The sequence below is a fragment of the Macrotis lagotis genome, chromosome X, assembly GCF_037893015.1.
Source record: "Macrotis lagotis isolate mMagLag1 chromosome X, bilby.v1.9.chrom.fasta, whole genome shotgun sequence".
Classification (NCBI taxonomy): domain Eukaryota; kingdom Metazoa; phylum Chordata; class Mammalia; order Peramelemorphia; family Peramelidae; genus Macrotis; species Macrotis lagotis.
This window is the reverse complement of record NC_133666.1, coordinates 238,812,782-238,838,632: the sequence shown is the minus strand read 5'-3', so window position 1 is coordinate 238,838,632 and position 25,851 is coordinate 238,812,782. Positions and strand designations below refer to the sequence as shown.

The window sequence follows — 25,851 nt, the reverse complement described above, 5'->3', positions numbered from 1 at the left end:
TGAGCTCTTTCTAACATAATGCATGCTATTGTCAGAAGAAGCATGGAAATTTTGCCTGTATATTAAAATGTATGCTATTTTAAAGCAGCAGTTCTAGAAACTGTGTCCAGCGATCGAACAATATCTGAAAATACTCCAGCTGTGGACATAGCTGAACTTTCACCATGCCGATCACCTTCAACTCCTAGACATTTACGATATCGTCCACCTGGAGGTAAGACCCAATTAAGTTTCAGAAGTATAAAAATGCAGTGTTCCAAATATTTTGTTTGCCTCACTTTTATGTATTTTCAATCAACAATTAAAAAAAAAAAGCCTGACACTCACTACCTGGGTAAGTCACTTAACCCTGTTAACCTCAGTTTCCTTATCTGTAAAATGAATGGGAGAAGGAAATGGCAAATCACTGCAGTATCTTCAAGAAAACCCCAAATAGAATCATGAAGAGTTGATTATGACTGTAACAACCAAATAATAACTACAAAATAATTGTTAAAACAAGAGAATGGTTTGCAAACTATCTTGAGAGTCTTGAGTTTATATGAAGTGCTAGAAGAGACAAACATTTAGAATTTACAAGAAGAGAAAAAATGCTTGAACCTCATTATAACATGACCCATACCAGGATGGACCAACTGAGTGGTACTATAGATAGAACAGTAGGCCTAAAGTCAGAAAGACCTGGGTTCATATCTAGCTTCAGATTCCCTGGACTAGTTTGTTTCAGTTTCCTCAACTGTAAAATGAGGTTAATTAAAATAGCTCCTACTTTCCAGGGTTGTTGTAAGGATAAAATGAGATTATAATTGTAAAATACTTAGCTCAGTCACTGGCATATAATAAGTATAATATAAATATTTACTGCATATATGATATACATATTTCTATATAAAGTGGGTTCATCTTGTATCTCCAGTTCTGGAAGGACCCCATTGTGTTACTGTTCCAGTTATAATAGTCCTATGGCATAGGATATATTAGTACATTATATTAATTACAGTATAGCATTTTACTATAGCTTAGCAATGATCTGCGTAGAACTGGAAATTTAGAGATATTGTTTTATAAAATAATTGTGAAAGGTCATGGTGAAAAATGTTCTAATTGAAGTGAAATCATCAGACTAAAAGGTAAAAATCCCTTTGTTATTTTTCCATTGCTCCAATACTTTAAAATATCAGTTACTTTTGCATTATTTTTTCTTTAGCCAATTATATAAAATAAGAAGAGAAAATAATTCAGCTGTAAAACCAAATTTGCCCCTAAGTAACCTCAAGAAATAACCAGCACTTCTGTGACACATTTGTACTCATACTTCAAAAGGGGCTGTTTTACAATAGATGTTGATGGGTTAGAATGCAGTTAGGAAAGTAGAGAATTTTCAATTTGTGACTTTTTGAGGTCAACCCAAAAGCTCTCAGTAAATGCAGAGTTAAAATGGAATGCATAAGAAGTTAGTGGAAAGACTATTGGATTTGAAGTCAGAAGGTCTAGACTTGATTCTGTTTTGCCCATTAATATCAATGTGACCTTATACAAGCCCCTTAGATGCTCTTGGCTTTAATTTCCTCTTCTATAAAATTTCCTTTTCTCAAAAAACACTAGACCCCCTAGTCCTTCCAACTTTAAATCTGTGATCTCAGATTAGAGACTACATTAGTGAGGTTTAAATTTAATATTCCTGTCTAGGCTGTAATATTTCTTTTTTTTCCTGTTACATGCAAAGGTAGTTTTCAATAATCATTCATTTGCAAGCTTATGAGTTCCATATTTTTCTACCACCCTTCCTCTCCTTACCCTCTCCATGGCTTCAAATAATATATGTTTAACATATTTCCTCCATATTAGTCATATTGTTAAAGAGGAATTAGAACTAAGGAAAAAGAAATCTATGAGAAAAAAAAGAAATTTTTAAAAATGAACATAGTATATACTTTGCTCTACATTCAGACTCCATAGTTTTTTGATAGTGTTTTCTTTCTGGATGTGAATGTCATTTTCCATAACAAGTCTCTCAGGATTGTCCTTGTTCACTGAACCGTTGAGAGGAGCTTTTTTCCTTCATAGTTGATCCATCTCACAGTGTTTAGGCTGTAAAATTTCTAATGGTTTTTCTTGCTTCAAGTTCTGCTTTGGACTTTTTTGCATTTTTAGTGATAGGAAACAAGATATGCTCTATTTCCCCCTTTCCCAAATCTGTGTTTTGTAATGTTTGATAATGATAATTGGGGATAATAAAGGAGAAAATGAAAAAGGAGACTGCAACAAATCTGGTCCATCCTGTAGCTGATCCTGTGATTTAATTATGGCTTACACAGAAATGAGTTCCTACTTTCATGGGCTTAGGATGGGAGTTTTTAAGACACTCCATTAGGTACATTTTTGAAGTAGAAGGGCCCTCTTTTGTGATGGACATTAGCCCCATATCTATTTTTGAACAAAGAACCTCATGATGCAGGTATGCAAAGGGTTAAAACTAAATAAACTTCCTCCAACCTCCAAAACAGGGCACAAAAATCTAACTTTTTCTAAGCAGTCTTACTCAGTCATCCAGTCTCTATTTCAATGTGTTCGCTTTTGCCAGAATACAGACAGCCTATCTCATCATGACTTTTTTTTTTTTAACTCACAGGACAAACAGTGGATAATAGCCACTGCTCTGTTTCTCCTGCCTCTGCATTTGCTATTGCTACAGCTGCTGCAGGACATGGGAGTCCACCGGGTGAGTGCCAAGGTGAATAGCCCAGTATAAAATGGTGTTGGGAAATTAAAGGGGAAAAGACTTCCCTCCTCTCATGTTTAGGTTGTTCCTGGATTATCCTCAGCCAATCTCTTGAGAATGTGTGTTTCCATTTTAATTGAATGAATCACAGAAGGCAGATACAAGAGCGGTGGGAAGATGGTATATGTGTAAGGGGGAGGAGGAGGATACCTTTGGCTCTAGTTGAGTCACAGTCTCATTAATTTTTAGGGTGAGGAAGGAAGAGCTTAGAAAAAAATGAAAAAATAAGTAAATAATATAAAACATAGCATAAAATGGGATTTTAAAAATAGGCTGTAGGAAAAATATGATCATTACAATTTGGAAGGTGAAAGGGTTAACACTTTATTTGATATCTCTCCGCCAGAACAGAGAAAGTTATATTAAAGAGGGGGAAATAAAAAAAGACTAGTTTGGCCTAAGGAAATTTGTTCACATATTGACCTTAACAACCCCACCAAGTTCATATCACAATGGTGGAAATTTAACTAATGGCTTATGTCATTTTAGAAATTAGACAATGTTTGATTAGAATAAAGAAGTCCATTTTCACAAGCCTGTGAAATTCTCTACATGCCATCCATTAGGAGCTAATAGATATTACCTGTTCAAATTCCTTAAAAATTGAGTAAAGATAGAGAGATTCTCCCAATGAATATGGGCCATTTATGTAATTCTCTTGGAACTAAAGAGACCAGAGATTCACTGAATTCACTGAGAATTTTTTATTGCCTTCCATCCTCAAAAGTCATCTTGCCATAAAAAAAAAATCAAGTCTGAGTGAATGAATAGAATGAACTTAAACAGTTCATTCTGTGAATATCAGGAACATTCAGCAGTTGTTAATTTTTTATTTAATTCTGGTGAAAGTAATTTCTCCATTTTCTGGAAGCTTTTCATTTGTGATAGGAAGCTGATTTAAAATTTTCATAAGTTGAGTGAGAGCAGGGTAATACTGCTTTGTGTTTTGGAGACCCAAGTAAAAGTAAAAAAAAAAACTCTGCCTTGACTTCTTCACTGCCCAGGTCCTTCCCACCTTAATACAAGCCTTTTTTTTTTTTTTTGCTTTTTTCTCTTTCCCCTCTCCAAAATGCCATCCTCTCTTCAAATCACTTGGATTCTTGTATATCCATTTTTCATACTGCATCTATATGAATGGCTGTGACCAACAGCTACTATGAAAAGAACTCATTGGTATTAGAAAGGAAAGATCAACGTGTCTGGGATCAAGGTGAAATAATTGTTGAAAGAAAAGCAAGGGGTAGTGAGGAGACAAATAAATTTAAAAGGAAAGAAAAATATTAATGGACCAGTTGGGTTCATTTGATGTTAGAAGTTAAAGAAAAGGAGACTTCCTAATATAAGTGGCTCAGTAGAGCCTTGGGGCATAGAGTCTCAGGAAGTTAGCTCTAGAAATGCCCCTTTGCTTGAGCCAGCTGGGATAAGAAGAGAAAAGAAATCACTGATCTGGAAAAGGAGCAATGAAGCATGTCATGCTGGGCTGCCAGCCTTGATCCTCCACTCCTGCAGAACTGATTTCATTTTTCTTTTTTGTAACTTCAATACAAGCACTGAAATACCTTTACCATCTTCATTCTCATAAATTAAGCTATAATTGCTTCACAAAAAATTTAGATTACTGATTTTTCAACCAATAGCCAACTTTCACCCAAGTTAATCCAAAGCTTGATGAATTAGGGATCACTGAGTTATTAAAGGTATTATTATCATTTATCTAAAAATGAAACTTGAGTTACTGAATACTTCAGAGTATAGTCTAACAGAAAGCCCCTAAGAGCCACCTGTTTAGATATTCAAGTGTTAACTCTTCTTTTTTTCCCCCACTACTGTTTTGATTCACATTAAAAAGAAACAAAATAAATAAGAAAGCCAACCTCAACAATACTGAATTTAAGTCTTAAATTAATAATTTATTAATTGTTTGACTTTTGGAAAATCCATTTAATGCTGAGTCTCAGTTTCTTCATCTATTTAATAATACTGGTCCTACCTCCACTACATGGAATTAAAGTATAATACATATAATAAATACTTAGTAAAAATTTGTTGAGTTGAATTAAATAGAATGTGTGGATAGGAAAATGAGAGGAAAAATATAATTGCTTAAAGAGAACATGACAGACTTTCTAATGGCTTTTTATCCAGTAAGATCAGATCAGATAAATTTCTAATATCTTTTATTTTTCTCAATCAAAAAGCCAACAATAGAGTAGGTCTTGAGTCTCTTCTGGGCTTAGAAATAGAGAACTGAGTATATATGTATTTTGCTAAGTCCATCTTTATTGAGACAGGAAAACACAGTGCCAAAAGATGAGTGTTCAGATACTTTGGCCTTATTTTACAGATAGAAAGATTGTCATAGGGGCAGCTAGGTGGCATAGTGGATAAAGCACCGGCCCTGGAGTCGGGAGTACCTGGGTTCAAATCCAGTCTCAGACACTTAATAATTACCTAGCTGTGTGGCCTTGGGCAAGCCACTTAACCCCCTTTTCCTTGCAAAAAAAACCTTAAAAAAAAGATTGTCATTGAGCTCTTCTAATACAGAAAGTATTTATTAAGCCATTCGGAAAAATTCAATACTAGACAGTTAGCTATTTCAATAACCAAAAATAGATCTAACCTAGATATATTATGCATTATATGGCATACTGGAAAGATCATTGATCTTGGAATCAGAAGAAAATCATCTCCCAGTCCTCAGGATTTTCCCTAGAACCCTAAGATGAAATAGTAGCCCCTCTCTGGGGATCAAATTGTGAGTACAGGTAGGAATTGTATCCTGTCCTCCATATGTAAGTAGGACCACTGAAAAGTCTAAAAATGAACCTAAGAGAACAGATGAAAGGACAGAAGGAAACAGATGAAGTGGGATAGTTTAAAGTTAGATGCTTAAAGGGAAAAGCAAGCTGGTACTTTCAGATACACAATTTCATGTGAAATTCTCTATTCTACTTTGTATGTAGGAATATTTGTTTTTGCTTAATTTTAAAAAATTTAAATTAAAAAATTTAAATTATTTTTTTTTGTCTAACAACAGATCATCTCATTTACCACTCTCATTTTACAATTTACATTTATGAATAACCTGAGGCCATAGAGTCTTTCTTCTGTATGACACTGCAACTTATGGCTTGATAACTTCTTAAATGGTGTGTGTGTGTGTGTGTGTGTGTGTGTGTGTGTTTGTGTGTATGTATGTATATATATAAGCATGTTGAGTACATTGTCTAGGGCTATCTCATCTCTCACTTGTTCTGACATTTCGGGAGGTGCTGCTTACAAGGAATGCTTGAAGGCTGGAGGGGAGGAGATGATTTTCCAGTACAGTAATTTTTCATAAGTCCCCATTAGTGTACTTCCCCTCTCCCATCATGATTATCAGTTGATAGCAATCATCCAAACTTAATTAAGTTTTATAAAGGAGTATTTATTGAGATGGTGTGGTAAGAATAGTTGGTACTAAACATTTTCTCAGAATCTGTTTTGTATTCGTTGGTGCATAAATAATCCAGTAAAAGTGGGCTCAAGATTTGATAGAATATATGTTAAAGGCTTAGTGGTTTGCTAGTAAATATTTTAAAGCCAGCTCTCTGGAAAAAAAAGTCAATGTGACACACTTAATTTGCAGTATTAACATTTTCTCTATCACTTTGTTAATTCTAGACAAAAAACAAATTAAAAACCCAATAAATCAAACTCTGACTTGAATCATTTGCCTATTTCCAAGCTTTAAATGCTCACAAGCAGGTCTGAGCTTGCTCCAACACCCCCTTGCAATGGGTTAATTCTTACTTGTGAGAAGTCCTTTTATCCCCTTGAAGAACACTCATGAAGTTCTCTTTGGGCATGATGCTAAGGCTTTCTAAGCTTTTTATCAAGTCTTCAAGCTCCTTTTCCTTAGTAGTTCTAGTTTGTTCTTTGCTGAATTGCTACCAGTCATGGTTATTACAAAGAAACTCAGGATAGCAGTTGAAAAGTCAAAATCCTCCAGCTCTCTCTGAAGTTCATGAGGTTTTTCTCTGGTCAAGAGCCAGGAAATAGGCATAGTTGCTCTCCTCACATAGTTGCTCTCTTCACATGTTCTCTTCATGGCCTCTTCTCATAAGCCAGTGCTTCTTAATAGCTTGGTTGGAGGCAACAGTATTATTAATAGGAGACTTGAAATTTGAACTGATTTACTGTTTCATTCAAAATCCATAGGGTTTGGCTAAGTCAATTTTTTTAGGCTGTAATGATTCCCAATAAAAGGAAGTCTAGGCCACTATGGGTTCTTGGTTTCAATTCATAGGTTCTGAATTGGCTTACTATTTTATTTAAAACCTGTAGGGGATGACCAGGTCTCCTTAGCCAGTCTGAAAATACTTTCTGTGCATGGAGTGCCATGTCATCAGATGGCTTTTAAGGACTTCTAAACTGACCACATCAAGTCTTTGATTCATTCACTCATATAAGAGAAATACATAAACAGTGCTACATATCTTTTTATAACTGATTATAAATGACTATGATGCTAATTATTGATGATAACTTATTATTATGGCTAGTTATTATTATGGTTAGTAATATGGTTATAAGTCCTGAATCAGATTATTGTTAGCAGTATTAAATATCAATTTTGAAGTGGGCTTAGATCTATGATTTCATCAATAGTGAAAATTTCCAGTATAGATCTTATTTATTTCTAGTTCACAGGTCTATTTGATTGATTCCACGCTACTAACAGAAATATGAGGGCATAGTATCTTGTTTATTTCTTTAAATGGTACAGGCTGATTTGATTGATTGATTAATGGATACTTTCATCCTTGCAAATTTTTAAATATATAGAGAGATGTATGTTGTTCAAGAATACTTTTAGTGGCAGCTAGGTGGCTCAGTGGATAGAGCACTGGCCCTAGAGTCAGGAGGACCTGAATTCAAATTCGGCCTCAGACATTTAGTAATTACCTAGCTGTGTGGCCTTAGACAAGCCATTTAACCCCATTGCCTTGCCAAAAAAATTAAACGAATACTTTTAAAAACATCACCACAATTTAAAATAAAGCCTCTAATGTTCCAGATTAATAAGAGAGCTTTTATTTTCTATTGTCTCTAAACAATAAGAATTGTGCTGTCCCAGTTTTCCCATAAATTTATTTGAGAATTACTCTCTCATTCTGTAACTCTGGAATTTTTGAATTGATTTTTTTATCACTTGTTTCTTTTAGTTAGTTCAAACTCAGAGGGACAATGAAAAAATTTTCACTTTGGAGATAGTGTGTGATTGATTTATTATATGACTACTGTTGCCCTGTAGATTGTTCATTTAGCTTTTTCCAGCTGAGTCCCTCACAATTAAACACCAAGAGAACATTTGCTCCATTAAAAAAAAGTGATAGTTTAGGCTTCTTGAGATTTAAATATCATCCAGGCTATTTTCTTTTTTTCTTTGAATGTTATTTTATTTTATTTTTTCCAATTATATGCAAAGGTAGTTTTCAACATTCATATTTTTATAAGATTTTGTGTTCTACATTTTTCTGCCTCCCTCCCTTCCCTCTCCTGTCCAAAGAACAGTGAGTAATCTGATATATAGGTTATATTTTTATAGTCATGTTTAACATATTTCTATTTATCAATCATGTTGTGAAAGAAGAATCAGAACTCAAGGGAAAAAAATGTGAAAAATAAAAAAGCTATAAAACAAACTTTAAAAAGTGAAAATAGTGTACTTTGTTCTTCATTCAAACTCCATAGTTTTTCCTCTGAATGTGGATGATATTTTCCATCACAAGTCTTTTAGAATTGCCTATCCCAGTTATTTTCATCATTATTTGACTTTAGCACAGCACATCTATCTTGAAAATTAAGAAATGTGAGTATTTTGATATTGTTACAGTGCTTGTTTCTTGACCTGTCTCATGCCCAAAGAGTGCAAAGCTCAGTATTAAAATCTTATTCCATGCATCTCAAGGGTCAGAACTGAGCTGGCTTCATGTCAATCTCCATTTTGTTTTAATCCTTTTATTCAACTTCACTAGAGTTCATTATCACCCCCACCCCGGTCTGATGCCATTGTGCCCTACTTTCTCCCCAAAATAACCTTTTTTTCCTCCCCTCCAACATTGTCTTCCTTCATGCTTGGGTACAAACTCAGTTCTAGCTTTGTCTGACTTCTGTGTAGGTAGGGTAAGGAGAAAGGGAATCTTGTAGAGAAGTGTCACACTTAGTTCACCTGTGTAGTAAAGCTCCATAAACAGTGCTTTATATCTTTTTATAATTGACTGTAAGTGATTATGATGATAATTTATTATGACTAATTATTATGATGGTAAGTGATTATAGTTATAAGTCCTAAGTCAGATTATTGTTTAGCAGTATTCATTGTCAATTTTGAAGAGGGCTTAGATTTGTGATTTCATCAATAGTGCAGATTCCTAGTGTAGAACTCACTACCAGTTCAGATCAACATTGTGTTGATTGGCAGCTAGGTTGCTCAGTGGTTAGGGCACTGGATGTGGAGTCAGGAATACCTGAGTTCAAATTTGACCTCAGACACTTACTAGCTTTGTGACCTGGACAAGTCATGTAATCCTGTTTACTTCAGTTTCCTCATTGTAAAAAAGTGCTGAGAAACAAGTAGTACCATTCTAGTGTCTTGCCATGAAAACAAGTCAGATATAAACTTAGCAACAACAAATTAATAGTGTTATGAAGTTATTCGGTATAATAAGAAGTTAAATAAGCACCCAGGATCACATTACTAGTATATTTCAGAGGTAGGTCTTGAACTCAGGTTTTCCTGACCATATTGGTGATGATTTATTCTCTAAGGTGATGATTTATTCTCCATCTTCACTGTGAATGCTGCTGCATAATTTAACCCTTTTGCCTATCCTAAGGTGAATGCTTCTTCCAACTTCTTAGATCACATTGATCTAACTGACTGTTGCTTTCTTTTGTGGGAAAAAATAAGTCTCAACAACAAAAGCCCAGATTAGATACTTATTCATTGGTGAGTAAACTTTCTCCATGCTTCCTACTTTGGAAGGGCTCTCCTGGCAGCCCAGATTGGTCTTAAACTTCAGAATTAAACTCTTGGACAGATGAATGATGATGAGAGAGGCTGCTGGCTACTGTGGGGGAGAAAAGCAGAATTATAGGCATAGAAAAGGATGGGGATCCAAAGGAAGAATAGATAGCCAACCTAAATAATCAAAAAATTATGACATAAGACATTGATAAAATTCTAACTGAAAAAGCTGGAATTATATTTTTAAAAAGGCTATAATCCTAAGGACAAACAGTGTAGCACAAAAGAAAGACCACAGGATTAGGTGTCAGAAGCCTCTTTTTACTGTTCCTTGCTATAACTTAACCTTGCTGGTCCTGAGTTTTCTCTTTTCTGTAATGTAAGGGAATTGGTGGCATCTAACTCAAATAGAATAAATCCCTGAAGGTGGTATATTGATTTAGAGAACCACAGATTAACATTATATAAATTGTGTTTTTATTTATTTCATTAAACATTTTAATTATGTTTTAATCTGATCTAGGCAGCATTTAGTAGTTTTGTGGACTTGTAGCTAGCTGGACAGTTTCACACATGTGGTCTAGGTAATTTCCCTGTTTTTTTTTTTTTTGTGGTCCTAAATGGTATTTTCTTTTACTTTTCCTTTTTTAAAAAATATTTGTTTATTTGTATTTTACTTTAACCAATTACATGTAAAAACAATTTTTAACATCTGTTTTTAGAATTTAGAGTTCCAAATTATCTTCCTTTCCTCCATCCCTAGCCCAACCTCTCATTGAGAAAGCAAGCAAATTGATATAGGATTATAAATGTATTTTCATGCAAAAAAAAATCATGTTGTGAATGAAAACACAGACCCCATCAAAAAAAGAAATCTCAAGAAAATAAAGAACATTTTTTTAAAAAGTATACTTCATTCTGTATTCTGAAAACTGCCAACTCTTTCTCTGGGAATGGATATCATTCTTCATCATAAATCCGTCAGCGTTGTCTTAGGTCATTGTATTGCTGAGAAAAGCTATCATTCACAGCTGATCATCCTACAATATTGCTATTACTGTGTATGTAGTACATTTTACTTTGCATCAGCTCATGTAAATCTTTCCAGGTTTTTCTGAAAGCATCCTTTTAATAGATGGTATTTTCTAAAACAAAACAGAAGACTTGGAATCTGAGTTAATTAAAATCTGGTTCACTAAATTTAAATATCATTTTTTAAAATTTCTGAGATTCTGAGATACCTATAAATACATATCATATTAAAGAAACATGATGAATAATAGTCTGGATAAACATATAATTGGATCTTAGAAGCAGGCTGGAAGAATCATACAATTAAATTTTTATTCAAACCAGAGTTTTTTCTGACATGTGAATTTTAAAATTGGATTGGGCATACTTCTGTGGACTCAGTTGTCTATATCCTGTGAAATACTTTTTTTGAAGAAAACTGTAAATATCTTCTCTCTGTGTTCAAGTCCTTCCTTGTCATTTTCTTACATATATATATATATATATATATATATATATATATATTATGAACTTGAAGTTATTGACTATAACTTGTTTTAAGTCAATCAATCAATACATATTAATCACTTACTATGTTCTATACACTGAGAATGCAGGTACAAAGAATGAAACTGCCCCTGCTTGTAATAAATTTTCATTATATCATTTCCTATGTTTGTTTAACATTGTCTTAAAATAGTTTTCAATAGTATTCTATTAAGTTTATTGTTATTCAGTCATTCACTCATTTCAGAATCTTCATGATCCCCTATACCATAAGAGACTTGTCCAGGGTCACACAACTAATAAGTGTCTGAGTTCAGATTTGAACTCAGGTCTTCCTGACTCCAGGTCCGGTGCTCTAACGACTGAGTCACCTAACTACTTCCTATTCAGTAGCACTATCCAAAAATGTTATGTTCAGAGTTGTAAGGAATCCCTTTTTATACCACCATTGGATACATTTAATAAAAATTTAGCCTTGTGAAGAGGAACAGTGATGACAGTATTAAAGAATTTGATGAGGGGGCAGCTAGGTGGCACAGTGGATAGAGCACCAGCCCTAGAGTCAGGATGACCTGGGTTTAAATCCAGCCTCAGACACTTAATAATTACCTAACTGTGTGACCTTGGGCAAGTCATTTAACCCCATTACCTTGCAACCCCCCCCCAAAAGAATTTGATGAATTATTAATGGCAGCTTTGAAGAGACTCATGACAAAGATAGATATTCTTTACTCACATGTCCTGAACAATATGAATTCATGATCCTCAGCAATATGGTAAAGTTTCTGAGGTAGTCTTTTTTATATCAACCTCAAGTTCAGAACTTCTGGAATCTAGTCTTTTATCATAGGAAGCAGATGCCTTCATGACTTACTCTAAACTCATTGCAAGTTTAGAGATCTTGTCTTCTAATATTAATCAAATAAGGGATATTTCCCCTTAACTCAACCTCTTGAAAAGTAGTTACTTTTTGAGGAAAAGAGACCACCCATGTGGCCTCTATAACTGGAGGATTTATAATTAGCAAAGGACTAAAGCCAAGATAGGAGAGAGCATTTTTCCATTTTACCATGAGACAATTGGTTGATGAAGAGGGGACTGAGCTTCCCTTCAAATTCCTCTCTATGGGGCAGCAAGGTGGTGCAGTAGATAGAGCAGTAGCCCTGGACTCAGAAGAATCTAAGTTCAAATTCTGGCTCAGACAGTTTATACTTACTTAACTGTGTGTCCTTGGACAAATCACATAACCCTATTGCTTTGAAAAAAAATCCAGAAAGAGGAAGGGAGGAAGGAAGGAAGGAAGGAAGGAAGGAAGGAAGGAAGGAGGAAATGCCTCTATGGAATGAGAGAAGAGTTTATCAAAATAAAACAATAAAGAGATAAATTGAAATGAGTGTGAACTCCTATGAGTCCTTCATGTCCTTTGTATTTTCTATCGAATAAATGCGCCTTTGTACAAATAAAAGTTTGTTGCCTTAAGGGTATGATTTGGAAGCTATGGGTCTTATTCATAGGGATTCAGATCCAAAGTATATTCTAAGATTTCCCAGAGTGAACACTGAATAAAAGTAAAACAAGCCAAAGATATAGTAACATTTGGGGGGTAACCCCCAAGATCAGACCTAGTTCATCTGATTTCAGAGCTTGAGAGACACTGGAACATGAGTTATATTCAATTGTAGAGAGGATATTTCAGCTCTATAGAATAAAAAGCTTTTAAATAATTTGTGCAATTCAAAAATCTAATAAGAATACACTAACACTTATTAATTACCTACTATATACCAGACTGTTCCAAGTACTGACCATACAGATACCAGTATATAAACAAATAATAAATAAGCCATACTCTCAAGGAATTTACACTGCATTAAAGGAGAAAATGTGTAAACATAAATGTAGATATAATAAATGCAAAATATATATGAGGTAGTTAAATACAAAATAGTTTGGGAGGGAGAACACTAGCCATTATCATAAAGAGCTCCTTCTAGAAAAGGAAATTCCTGTGTCTAGAGGGAAGGTGGAAATTAGATGTAACATATGGGAGAGGGGATGACCAAATCAAAGGAAGAGAAGGAAAAGAGGGAAGGCCATTTTGAAATCAGGTGACCAGGGAGGTAAGGTGTTTCCCTTCATTGGAAAGCTTTATATAAAGGCTAAATAACCAGCTTTCAGAGAGGTTGTAGAGAGGCTGACTTTAAAGATGGCAAGTTGGAATAAATGATCTCTTAGGTCTCTCTCCCCTTCCAGGTTCTTCCTCCTCTCTGGCTTTTCAAGTCAATGTTCTTTTCTACCCTCTTGTATGTGCAAGTTCCAAGGGTTTTTACATGTTGTTTTTCAGTTGTGTTCTACTTTTCTTGATCCCATGGTCCATAGCATGGCATTTTTTAGGAAAATATACTGGAGTAGTTTACCATTTCCTTTCCCAGTGCAGTAAGGCATACTGAGATAAAATGACTTATCCAGGGTCACACAACTATAAAGCATCTGAGGCCGGATTAGAACACAGATCTTTCTGATTCCAAGTGCAGCTCTATCCATTGAGCCCCTTAGGGATGTCATACTCCATGTCCTTTATTTCTCTTCTCTCTTAAAATTCTCTTTTGCTGACTTCATGAGATCACATGGGTTCAGTTATTATTTCTATGCTGGTATCTTCTACATCTACAAATCTGCCCCTCATTTCTTTCTCCCTCTTGCCCTCTTCTCTTTCTTTCTCTTCTTCCCTCTTCTCCCTCTTTATCCTTCCTTTTCTCCCCTCTCTCTGTCTCCTTCCTCCTTCTGCTCTTTCTACTCCCCCACCCCCACCCTTTTCTCAAATCTCCCTCCTTCCTACAATTTCCCTTCTAGTTCAGCATCAGTATCACCTGCCTGGTAAACATCATTTGACTGTTCCATGAACATCTCAAACTTGATATGTCCAAAATGGAATCCATAATTTTTCCCAGTAAACATGACCTTTCTTCTAACTTTATCACATCTTCATGACTTCTTACCCAGTGTATTACCAGAACCTTTTAATTGTTCTCCCTACCTTCAGTGTCTTCTTTCTCATATCTGTTTTCCTCCTCGAGGCATTTTAATATTATTGTATTATCTAAAGAATAAAATGCACATTCTGCTGTTTACTTTTGTTTAATAACTATATTCTCTGCAGTTCAGTAGATATATGAGCCCAACATCATGTGTCTTTCTATAGGCTTTCTCTTCTAGTCATCTAATGTGGCTTTCTACTGCTTTTTGTCCTATGATAATTTGAAGTTAAATCCAGTTTTCTTTTTCTTTTTTTTTTCAGTTTAAAATTTTCTTTAACAGATTCCTAAGTCTCCTGTCAAATGAAGTTTTCCTAATCTTCTCAGGCTTTTGTTAGGTGCATTTGTTAGGTACATCCTAGTCAAGAATCTGTTATTTTTCCATCTTGGTCTCTTTTCCATGAATCTAAATCCCTTTCATAGAAGCTGTCTTTTAAATCTCATAATTCAGTTTCTACAACTTTTTTCAAGCCTTACCTGAAATAAGCAGCTGTGTCAAAAATGCTTATGTAAGTCTCTAAAGTGTTCAATCCCGGGATGGCTAGGTGGTACAGTGGATAGAGCACTGACCCTGGAGTCAGGAGTACCTGAGTTCAAATCCGGCCTCATACCATAGACTTAATAATTACCTAGCTGTGTGGCCTTGGGCAAGCCACTTAACCCCATTGCCTTGCAAAAAACAAAAAAAAACCCCTAAAAAAAATAAAGTGTTCAATCCCCTATTTTGGACTTCAATATGTTTGAGCTGGTAAGCCCCTGATGCTTATGGTCTTTTATATGTAAGCTGGTTTATCACGTGGACCAATTTGTATGATTCCCACATGAACTTGTATTTTCTAGGCCCAACAGTTATTGGAAGTTAAATGGTAAAATTGAAGAGGAGTAAATTGCCAATTCCAATTCCTTCTTTAGTAAATTACTTGTGGAAATAAAAACATTGCATTCATATTAGGTAGTATCCCAAAAGTTTCAATAAAATTTGACTAAATGTTTAGATAAATTAATTTTGGAATATTTTGTAGTTTGCAAAGTTTTTTTCCTTCAGAATGATGTGACAACAAAGATATGCTTACTTGATTCTCCTTAGAATGGAGCATACCACATGTGAGATGCTCACCAAATATTTTGAAACCAAGTTACCAGAACTGAAGGCAAGAATTAGCTTAAATCCTTCTTATATTTCAAGATATCTTCTAATTCTTGCCCTTGCATATTCACCTGCCCTTCCAAGAATTGAGTAGACTTCTATTTTTCTGCTGCTCCAGAATCAGGGAGCAGTTTGGTTTTAACAATACTGTTGCTTAGCAATAGGAAAGAGCTTAATGGCTAAATACTCTTCTTCAAACTGAGAGGATCCTCCCTGGGTAGCTATTGTAAAGCCATAGTAGTGATTTAAAAATTGTAATTATCATTTTAAGATAAAATTGAAGTTTGCCTTTGTGACACATAACACCTTCCACTGCCATGCTGGCAACCCATGAGGTTAGATTGTCCCAATTTGAACCCCCCTGCAGTATAAACAAGACTTTTAGAATTATCCAGCATTTTAGAAGAAGCATACACAACAAAGGAGCCAGGATCTAGTCATTTCTTCACTGGTTTTGTAGTGATAGAAAAACAAATGTACAGGCTAAGCTGTATGTATGCTACTTGAATCTTAGATCAGAAGCTTGGTTCCTCAAAACCTTAGGAACAGAAATTAGGACATTAATGTTAGAGAAGGTGTTTTAATATTTAGTTTGTTTGTCTTTGGGAAGTAATCCATGGGGAAGGTGGATGAAGGTTCCCTGAAGCCTGCCAGCCCTACTTTTCCTGCTTTTCTCTTTTGAACAATAGGCTCACCCAGTACCTGATTAGGGCTCTTAAGTACTTAGACTTCTGATAATTCTCTAAAATCAAGGAATTTGATCATGATCACTTTCACTCACTCAAGATTCCATACCACTCTCCATTCCATGCCACTCTCAGGGCATGACTTCCCCAACTACCTTGGCAACTTGTGGATACCTCTCCCCTGGGGCCTTCTCTTCTGATGAGTGAGCTCCTGGCTAGACCACCATCTCCTAAAATGCCCTGACAATGCTTACTTCACTCAAAAATCTTATTTCTGAGCCTCTGGACTTTCCTGCTTCCTCACCAGAAGCCTGGTTTTGACTCTATTCTCTCCCTACTGCACTTTCTATCTTCCCTTTTTTATATATTGTTTTCCTCTGAATGTTATCTCCTTAAGGACAGGAAGTCTCTTTTTGGTTTGTTTTTGTATCCCTATTGCTTTGCACTGCTCCTTGCACATAGCTGTGCTTAATAAATTTGTAGTCCCTCCCTGTTTATCTCTTTTCCTCTCTCCCTCTTCTCTTTTCTCCTACCCTTTCTTCTTTCTCTCCCCTTCACTTTTTCTCCTTCCCTTTCCTCTTCTTCCCCTTCTCCCCTTCCCTTTCTTTTCTCTTCCCATTCTTCTTCCTTTTCCTCTTCATTAGCATCATCTTCTTATACTCCTTCTTCCTCTTCTTTTTCTTCTTTTCTCTTTTTCTTCCTCCACCCCTTTCCCTCTTTCCCCCTCCCTCCCAAAAGGTGATAAGACTAGCAATTTGTTTTGATAAAGAAAACTAGAGACTTCTGGGATATCATAAATATGTGTTCCCAAGGCTCCCAGAAGACTCTAGGCACACAGAGATTAAGTTTGATCCCAGATACTGACTCTGGAAAGGTCCATTAATACTTGTCTTTCTTTGATTTCTTGTCCTCACTTGAAATTCTCCAGGTGAATCTCTAAATATAAACATCATTATAGCTAAACTCTAGGTTTCCTCAGAAACAAATAAAAGGATTTTTCAACTCCCTCACAGCACTTAAACTACAATATAGTTGTTGCAATATAGGATGGCTTTTATTTCATGCAACAAAGAAAATACCTTAAGATAATGCATAGATACACAGGATTCACAGGAGCCCATAGAAAAATAGAAAGTCTTGAACTAGACCTTTAGATTCTCCTCAGAAGATCATGTCACTCAGAGGCTGCTGAATAGCACTCCTCATTCACCTCAACTACAATGCTTGATCAACTCACAGCAACAGTATGGAGGATTTGCAATTCAGGTCTCCTGATTCCTCATGACTTGGTTTTTCTCCTTCAGCTAAAGAGTGATTCTCTTTCTTCTCAAAAAAATTTTATCAAACTCTTTTCCTTCCCAGAGGCTGGTACCAAAACACAGGAACTCTCTAAGTTATCCAGGTTGAAAAATTTGTTGTTATGAATTCTGTTTTCTGATCCCTGCTCAGAAAAGAAAAAGGCAGAAAATTCAGAGGCATCCCTTTCAGATTTGTAGTGTTTATCTTTCTAAGTCAAAATTTACCCTCTTGGAAGTCACAAATTGGGTCAATTAAATGGTACATTGGATAAAATGTTGGACCTGGAGTCAGGAAGACTCATGTTCCTGAGTTAGAATTTGACCGCAAACATTTATTTGCTGAGTGACCCAGGGCAAGTTACCTAACTCTGTTTGTCTCAGTTTCTGATCAGTAAAATGAGCTAGAGAAGGAAATGGCAAAACTTTTCCAAGTATCTTTGCTAAGAAAACCCTGAATGGAGTTGGAGAATCAGACATAACTGAAAAAATGGCTAACCACAGCAAAATCTTAACCTTGCTGCTGTCAAATCAACCATATTATTGAGTGCGTCCAATTCTAAGCACTGTGCTAAATGTTGGAGATACAAAGAAAGGCAAAGACCATCACTACCCTCAAAGAACTGTTATTCACGTGGGGGAGACAACATGCCCAGAATTCTGTACACACAAGATCTATACAGAGAAAATAATCTCAAAGTGAAGGCATGGAGAAAACCAGAAGAGACATTCTGCAAAAAATGGGATTGCAATCTGAGTCTTGGTGGAATCCAAGAAGGCAGAAATGAAGAATTGTTCACATTCCAGACATGTGAACAGCCAGTGAAGAGGTATAGAGTTGGGAGATGGAGTTTCATGTGAAAGGGATAACAAGAAGGCTAGTGTTGCAAGACCACTGGACATGTAGAAAGAGGACAGGTTGTGAAGAGATTTTAATACTAAAGTTAATTTGGTCCAGAGTTCACAGCAGTTAAGAAGTTCTACTCATCTTTACCCAGCAGAATCAGGGCTCCATACCAGTCATTCAGTGACTTCATAATTGTACTTTCTGTCAAGAGGAAGAAAGATCAGAAAAGCAACCTTCTGACCCCATGGAAATATGATGTAGTAGGACACAGTGAGAGGACACTTCTTCATTTTAATTTTGAAGTAGAGCAGGGTACACGAAAGGGCCAGAGGCTGTTGAATCAGTCTTTCAACATTTATATGAGATGTTTTAAGATCTAAGATATTTTGGACTTTTTCAGTCATTCAAGGGCACAGTGAGTAGAGTTCTTGGTCGGATTCAGGAGGACCTGAGTTCAAATCCAGCCTCAAACACTAGCTGTTTGACCCTAGGCAAGTCACTTAACCCCTGTTTACCTCAGTTTCCTCATCTATAAAATGGTAATAATAAGCACTTACCCAGGGTTGTTTTGAGGAAGAAATGTAATAATAGTTACAAAGCACTTAGCACAATGCCCAGAGCATAGTAGGAAGCACTAAATAATTGTTAGCTATAATCATCATTATTATTTTTAAATTCAAATTCATTCAATTTCTGTGATGGTAAACAAACTGTGCTTAGTGCTAGGGAAATATAAAAATAAGAAGATACAGTCCCAAAGAGCTTACTGTCTACTAAGGTTAAACATGCATACAGGTAAATATAATACAACGTAAAGTGTAAAAATGCAAAATAAAGATCATTTCCAGAGTAGTGTTTGGGGAAATATTCAAAGAGTAGGTGGCATTTGAATTAGACTTTGAAAGATTCAGAAAACATCAACAGATTGCTAAGAGGTGAGGAGGGAAATTAGATTAGAGGGGGGAAACATTCCAGGCATAACAATTAGTCAAAGAAAGGACTCCGGAGAAGATGGTACTTATTTGGAGCTAATCCAGTTTGATTGGAGCAGAGAGTCCATGATAGCTATAAGTAAAGCTGGAAAGGTAGACTGGATCCATTTGGGGAGGACTTTGAATGTCAGAATTTTTATTCATTCATTTTTTGAATTGGCAAATTGTTCCATCTCAGACTTAGCTCAGATTAGGTCAGTGACTCAAACTTAACACTTAAATGAAATAACACATTTGATTCTGGATAATTCCCTCTCAAGTCTACAACTAATTTTTTTTTCTAGTCTATGTCACAAATGTTATAGAGGGAAAAAAAGTAAATGTATAAGACCTGCTCCCCGATTTCCAGGGGGGCTCACATAAAGTAACTTGGCAACAGTCAAATGCTAAAGTCTGTTGACCTGTGAGTGCAGTTGTCACTTTCTGTAAACTGTTAAGTTACACTGGAAAGATGAATTGTTTACTCTGGAGGAAGAGGACCAAGGCTCGCCTATCCTCTTATGCTTTCTGGCTTCTTTTCCGAGTGAACTTGTCACTTACTAGGGCCTCAGTTTTTTCATCTTTAAAATGTGAAGGTTTTGGGGGCAGCTAGGTGGCGTAGTGGATAAAGCACTGGCCTTGGAGTCAGGAGTACCTGGGTTCAAATCCGGTTTCAGACACTTAATAGTTACTTAGCTGTGTGGCCTTGGGCAAGCCACTTGACCCCATTGCCTTGCAAAAACTAAAAAAAAAAAAGTGAAGGTTTGGACTAGGTTATCTCAGAGGTCTCTTCCAACTCTAGATCTACAGTCATTAAATACCATGTCTGTAGATCCAATTTGGAAGTCCATAGTCTCATTGGTTGGGTGTTCTTTATGTTGATCCCTACAACAGCCTCTTTATGCCTTCTCATTTTGTGCTTGTCTGTGGCACTCCATCAGTAATGCAGAGAGGTTTCAGCCTTCCTATGTTCCTTTTGATATTTGAGGGGGTACAACTTGAACTCTGCATCTCTTGTCTTTTTTCCAGTGGGTGTGATCAGCTCATCTCTTTCAGTGATGTTTTTATGCTGCATCTCACACACATGCTCTAGTCTACTCATGCTTGCCTGTGTTCTTTAATTGCTCTTTTGAGTTATTTGTAGTTCTCATTCTCACAAGATTATGCTGTTTCTTAATTCTCAGCCCTACATCCCTAGGAGAATATTGGACTTCTCAAAAGAAAAGAAAAATGACACATTAGCACAGTGTATTCCTTAAACCGAAAGTTCCAGAGCATGATACTTAAAAGAAAGGTCAATTTGGCTTTAAAATATTTCAGGTCACCTCCCAATTAGTCAGCTGCTTTGCCAAAACCATTTCCCCTTTTTTCTTTTTAGGGACATGTACTTCTGGATTTATTAATTGATAGTTTAGGAATTTGATCATCACCAGGTTAAATGGCAACAGTCTGTCATGGGGTCCTAAATTAACACAACTGAAGTTTACATGGCTGCCTGGTAATAAGGAATAATTATTCTAGAGATTGTGAAGCACTTGGTGTCTAAGCAAATTGTAACCTGATCATTTCCAGTTATACAAGTAATAAATCTTGGAGAAAAATACAGAGCGAATTAGTTGAAATGGATCAATCAATAAAGAAGACTGAATTTCCTTTTATAAAAGAAAAAAATAAAAATAAAAAGCAGCAGGGTCCAGTCTTATTCTTAGTGTGACTTTGACCAACTATAAATCTTTCGAGTTTGGATTTGAACCTTTAATTAGATACAGAATTAAGTAGGTAGGAGCACAGATGTTACCTGCTTGTAATCCTCCCAGGGCTTCATCTGAGCCTGTTTTTTTTTTTTTTTAGTACTCTCCAAACATTACAGAATTGATTAAAAACAGTAAAGCATTCTTGTCCAGATAAATTTTCATCTGCCCAAGCCACCAAAAATCTAACTCTTAGATAATATTCTTTTTTTTTAAAAAAAATTACTATATATCATAGATTGAATAAATCCATTTTGTCTGCCTGTTATATACAATACAATAAATGTACATACAATAAAACAAGTATCCACTAATGGCAAGAAGTCTAGAAACTGACTTTGTTGACATTGAACTGACAGATAAAATCCTTTTCACTGTAGTGACATTCACATTTTTCCTGTTCTCTCCCTCTTTTCTGTATCATCAATCTCAATTTTACAGGAATAATATTAATAGCAGTAAAAGTAACAATCATAACTGCTTTAATTGATAAAGGTTTAGCTTTTTGTTCCTCTCACAATTCACATTCCCCACCCCCATCTCCCAATTTGGACTCAAGATGTCTGGTATTGGACCCATGATATCTTTGGTATTGTAGAAATTTTCTCCATCCTTGAAACCTAACAGTTCATCTATAACCCATAGCTTTAGAGCATGACTTCCTAAATCAAGGACTTTAAACTTTTAAAAAATATATTGATAATAATATTTCCATACAATTCATTTCCAAAAGAATGTTGTTTCCTCCCAAAAGAAAGAAGGCTTCTTCAGGACAGCGTCCAGGATGCTTTTGACTTTGAATATCTGGTACCTAGCTAGTGCTAGAAACATGAAAGGGGCTTAATACAAGCTTGTTGAACGGAACATAGTGAGAGTGAAGATTAACAGGCAGACAGAACTAGTATTCCAGGGGTATCCAGGAAATGTGTGTGTGTGTTTGTGTGTGTGTGTGTGTGTGTGTGTGTGTGTGTGTGAGCATCTTTCATGAAGGCTATATGGAAGATAGGACATGAACAAGATAGGATAAAAGGGCAAGAATGAATTGTGATCAGTTCCAATAGTAGGGAATACCCAAATTGATGTACTCATGGACCTATTGAATTTTGTGCTAAATGTGTGAGGAATGCCAAGTGTTCTTATCTAATCCCCAAGGACTTGTTGAAGGAGATTTCTTGGAAAGAAGACTTGGAATGATTGTCTTAGTGGTGGTCACAAAGAGAAACTGTTTTAGCATTGAAGGGTATAAAAGAGTAAGGATAAATAGGATGATTGAAAAAGAACTGAATCATTGTGAGGGCCAGAAAGTATACAAAAGTTTAAATACAGTTTATCCTTTTGTTTCCTCCAGTATTTCTCTCAGAATAGTTTAATGTAAACAGTACACATTCCATGATCCTGATCTAAATGGACCAGGACAAAAGAGATCACATAAAGAATTATTTAAAATTCATTATAAACAGTTCAAGAAATCACTATTTCTATGAGTCATCTATTGGGAAATAGTTTGGTTATATAGTACTTTTCTTTGTAATGATAGACATTACAATGAGATTTTTACCTCAGCTTCAGGGAGATAATTCAAAGGGGGAGAAGCTAGAGGGTGAATAACGTGCTGCCATGCTATTTGTAGTGGGAAATAATTAGAACCCTGAGCAGGGCTACATAGAAATAGGCAGAGTGATCTAAGAAATGATAGAGAACAATTATTTTTTTGAAGGACTAAATATGGAGGTTAAAGAGAGAGAGAGAGAAACTGAAGATGGCTCCTGAATTGGAGACCTGGGGACTAGAAGACAGAGAAGTTGCTGATGTTCATGGGAAAAATAATTAATGATCCCTTCTTTGGATCAGTTACATTTTAATTGACAGCAGGGTTGCTGACTTAGAAAGAATAGAAAACTGGAGACTGTAGGAGAGAGTGCATTTTAGGGAATGGTAATACAAATTACTCTGCCCCTAGGGGAGGCAGCACCAGGGTGGGCCTGTCATCCTTATTCTAGTGTAAGACAGAACAGCTCATTGGAAATGTTCATTTGTCTTTACATTTCAATCAGAATCCAGAGCAGATTTTGCTTTCCCAACTGAAAGGGAAGGGGAAAAAAAAGCAGACATATTTTTTGTTTGTTTGTTTTTGAATTGTGAATATCTACAACCATCCAAGATTTTGAAATGCCTTAAGAGCTTTATTTTGTATTGTTTATAATTCTATGTATGGCATCTTTATAGTTGCTCTCTTTTCTAGAAACAAGCCCTTCTTGCCTTTGTTATTTATCTTTCCCGAAGGACAAGCTAGTGAGTTTTGACTACCAATTTTGGGCTGACATTTCATGACCCTAGGCAAGCCACTCACTTTACCTTTCCAGGTGCCCATTTCTTCCCCACTAAGCAAAACAGTTAGTTCCTGCTCAACTGAGTATTTGAAAATTAATATTTATTCAACTTAGTGATATCCATGGATGAAAGTTGTCTTATGAATGAAAGATTTATTTTGAATTTCAAGGTGGAGAGCTAATTAATCACCATTACTCTAGAGGTTTGTTTTTATTGCCTACCTCCTACTTGCCTCTCCGCTTACCACTAAGGCTGTGACACCTATAAGTTCTGAATAGCTGTTCTTTGATTCCCTTTTTGAGTCTTTGATTCCCTCTTCCTTGCTCTCTTGATAGCAACACCCCACTTCACTTCATCATCTCCATCCATGGAAACTTAGCCATCCCTCAAAACTCAATTTAATTACTTTCTCCTCTATAAGCCCTTCTTTGATCTCATTCAGATATGGCCTTTCCTTTCTCATTCATTTCTCATATCATCTGTTTCTGTCTTATTACAATAACGATGACATCAAAAACTCCTGTGCTATATTACATTTTACAAAAGCTCTTTCTTTACAGCATGCCCCATGAGTTAGGCTAGATATATTATGCTTCCATGTATCAAAATTTCCATGTAACAGAGATTTGAGTTTTGCTTCCAGAGGTATAGATTTCTATTCATCCATTTTACCACCTCAGACTAGGCAACTTTAGTTTGCCCTTTCATATGCACTTCATAGGAATCCATATAGAATTCACAAATCTTTCCACATCACTTGGGTAGTCCATCCCTCTTTCTGTATACATGATTTATTCACCTCCTTTTCTGGTCGTACATTTTAGTGATCTCTCCTATGAAACTTCTTGTGCTCAATTTGATGATATATATACTAGTATAGTACTCTGGGTGAGCTGTAATTTTAATTCTTTGGAAACTGTGGTATTCTTTGATTCCTACCTTTAGTGAATGAATATTGGTATTAAGAAGATGATTTTTTCTTTTTTCTTTTTTTTTGCAAGGCAAATGGGGTTAAATGGCTTGCCCAAGGCCACACAGCTAGGTAATTATTAAGTGCCTGAGGTCAGATTTGAACTCAGGTACTCCTGACTCCAGGGCCAGTGCTCTATCCACTGCACCACCTAGCTGCCCCTAGAAGATAAGTTTTTGGTTCAGAAATGAATTATTATTTTAATTGTCCCATTTTCCAGACAAGAGAATGAGATCAGAGAAGTTAAGTAAATTACTTAAGATCACATAATTTATAAGTAATAAGGGCCAGAGTGAATGAGATTTAGAATTGGGAGGGATCTTAACTCCCTTATTTTTAAGGATGAGGAAACTGAAGCCCAGAGAGGACTTGCCTGGGATAGTAAGCAGCAGTATTTATATTCTCCCTACTTTTCCTCCCCATAGTAGGCTCTTTGTGCCTCTTCATGTGGTGCTAATTATCCTCTAATCCTTCCACCTTCTTCTTCAAATATAATACTTTTTTTCAAGTCTTGTTTTATATTTGTCTTATGCCCCCACTCTCTGTCAAAGTATACTCCTTTCAGCTGTTCTCAAGAATTATTTTCAAGAACCATAAACATCATGACATCATAATCAATATATATCCACACCTTCTGTACAAGTACTTTTGTTCCATTTGTCCCAATAGAAATATCCATACCCTCTGTCTAATTATTGTCCTTTCGACTATCCTAAGAAAAATGCAATTCTTAAGAGACATTAGTTTCCATTTGTAAAATTCTAATTTTCAGAGTTTTATTTTCTTCAGTTAGTTTTTGTGTTTTCTTTTCCAGTTGGTTAATTTTAGTTTTAGATGAATTGTTTTCCTTTTTAATTAGTTTTACCTTTTGATGAATAATAATCCCTTTACAGGTGACTGTTGATATTTTTAAAGGAGTTGATTTCTTTTTCCAGTTGACCAATTATACTTTAAAAGTATTATTTTCTTCAGTCAATTTTTCATAATTCTCCTGCTTGTCTCATTTATTTTACCCATTTTTCTTCTTTCTCTTTTCTTTGTTTTTTAAAATCCTTTTTGAACTCTCCCCAAGGTCCTTTAGGATTTGAGAACAATTTACAAACCCCTTTGAGGCTTTATATGTAGGCATTTTGTCACTGCTTTTCTCTTCTGAGTTAATGTTTTTATTGTCCCTCTCAGAATAGTAGCTTTTTAGGGTTTGTGCTTTTTGTTGTTGTTTTTTGGAGGGTTTTTTTGCACATTCTGATAGTTGTGCTCTACTCCTGGACCAAAGGGGAGACAATTGCATGCCCTCTGGTGTTTCAGATTCTAGTAGTTTGTTCCCTACATTAAGGTAGCCCAACCCAGTTCCACCTGTTGCCAGCATTCCTGGGGTCAGAACTTTGTCTCTTTAGCTGGGGTTGGGACCCTCACTGTTGGCCTGCTATTCTACTTGGCTTGCTGAGCTCAGACCTGAGCTGTGCTTTGGATAAGAGCCTACTGCTGGCTTTCTAGCTCTCTTGTCTA

At 35.8% G+C, this 25,851-nt stretch overlaps 1 protein-coding gene across 8 annotated transcripts in view; it reads left to right on the top strand.

Moving 5' to 3' along the window:
* RASGRF2 (Ras protein specific guanine nucleotide releasing factor 2) overlaps positions 1-25,851 on the top strand; it is a 320,212-nt gene that overhangs the window by 176,207 nt on the left and 118,154 nt on the right. For 3 of the 8 annotated variants that reach the window (XM_074202752.1, XM_074202748.1, XM_074202755.1), the window contains 2 exons: positions 86-214; positions 2,633-2,734. In XM_074202752.1, coding sequence (XP_074058853.1) covers positions 86-214; positions 2,633-2,734 — 231 coding nt within the window. The remainder of the gene's footprint in view (positions 1-85; positions 215-2,632; positions 2,735-25,851) is intronic. The other 5 variants (XM_074202754.1, XM_074202751.1, XM_074202753.1 and 2 more) reach the window with 3 other exon arrangements.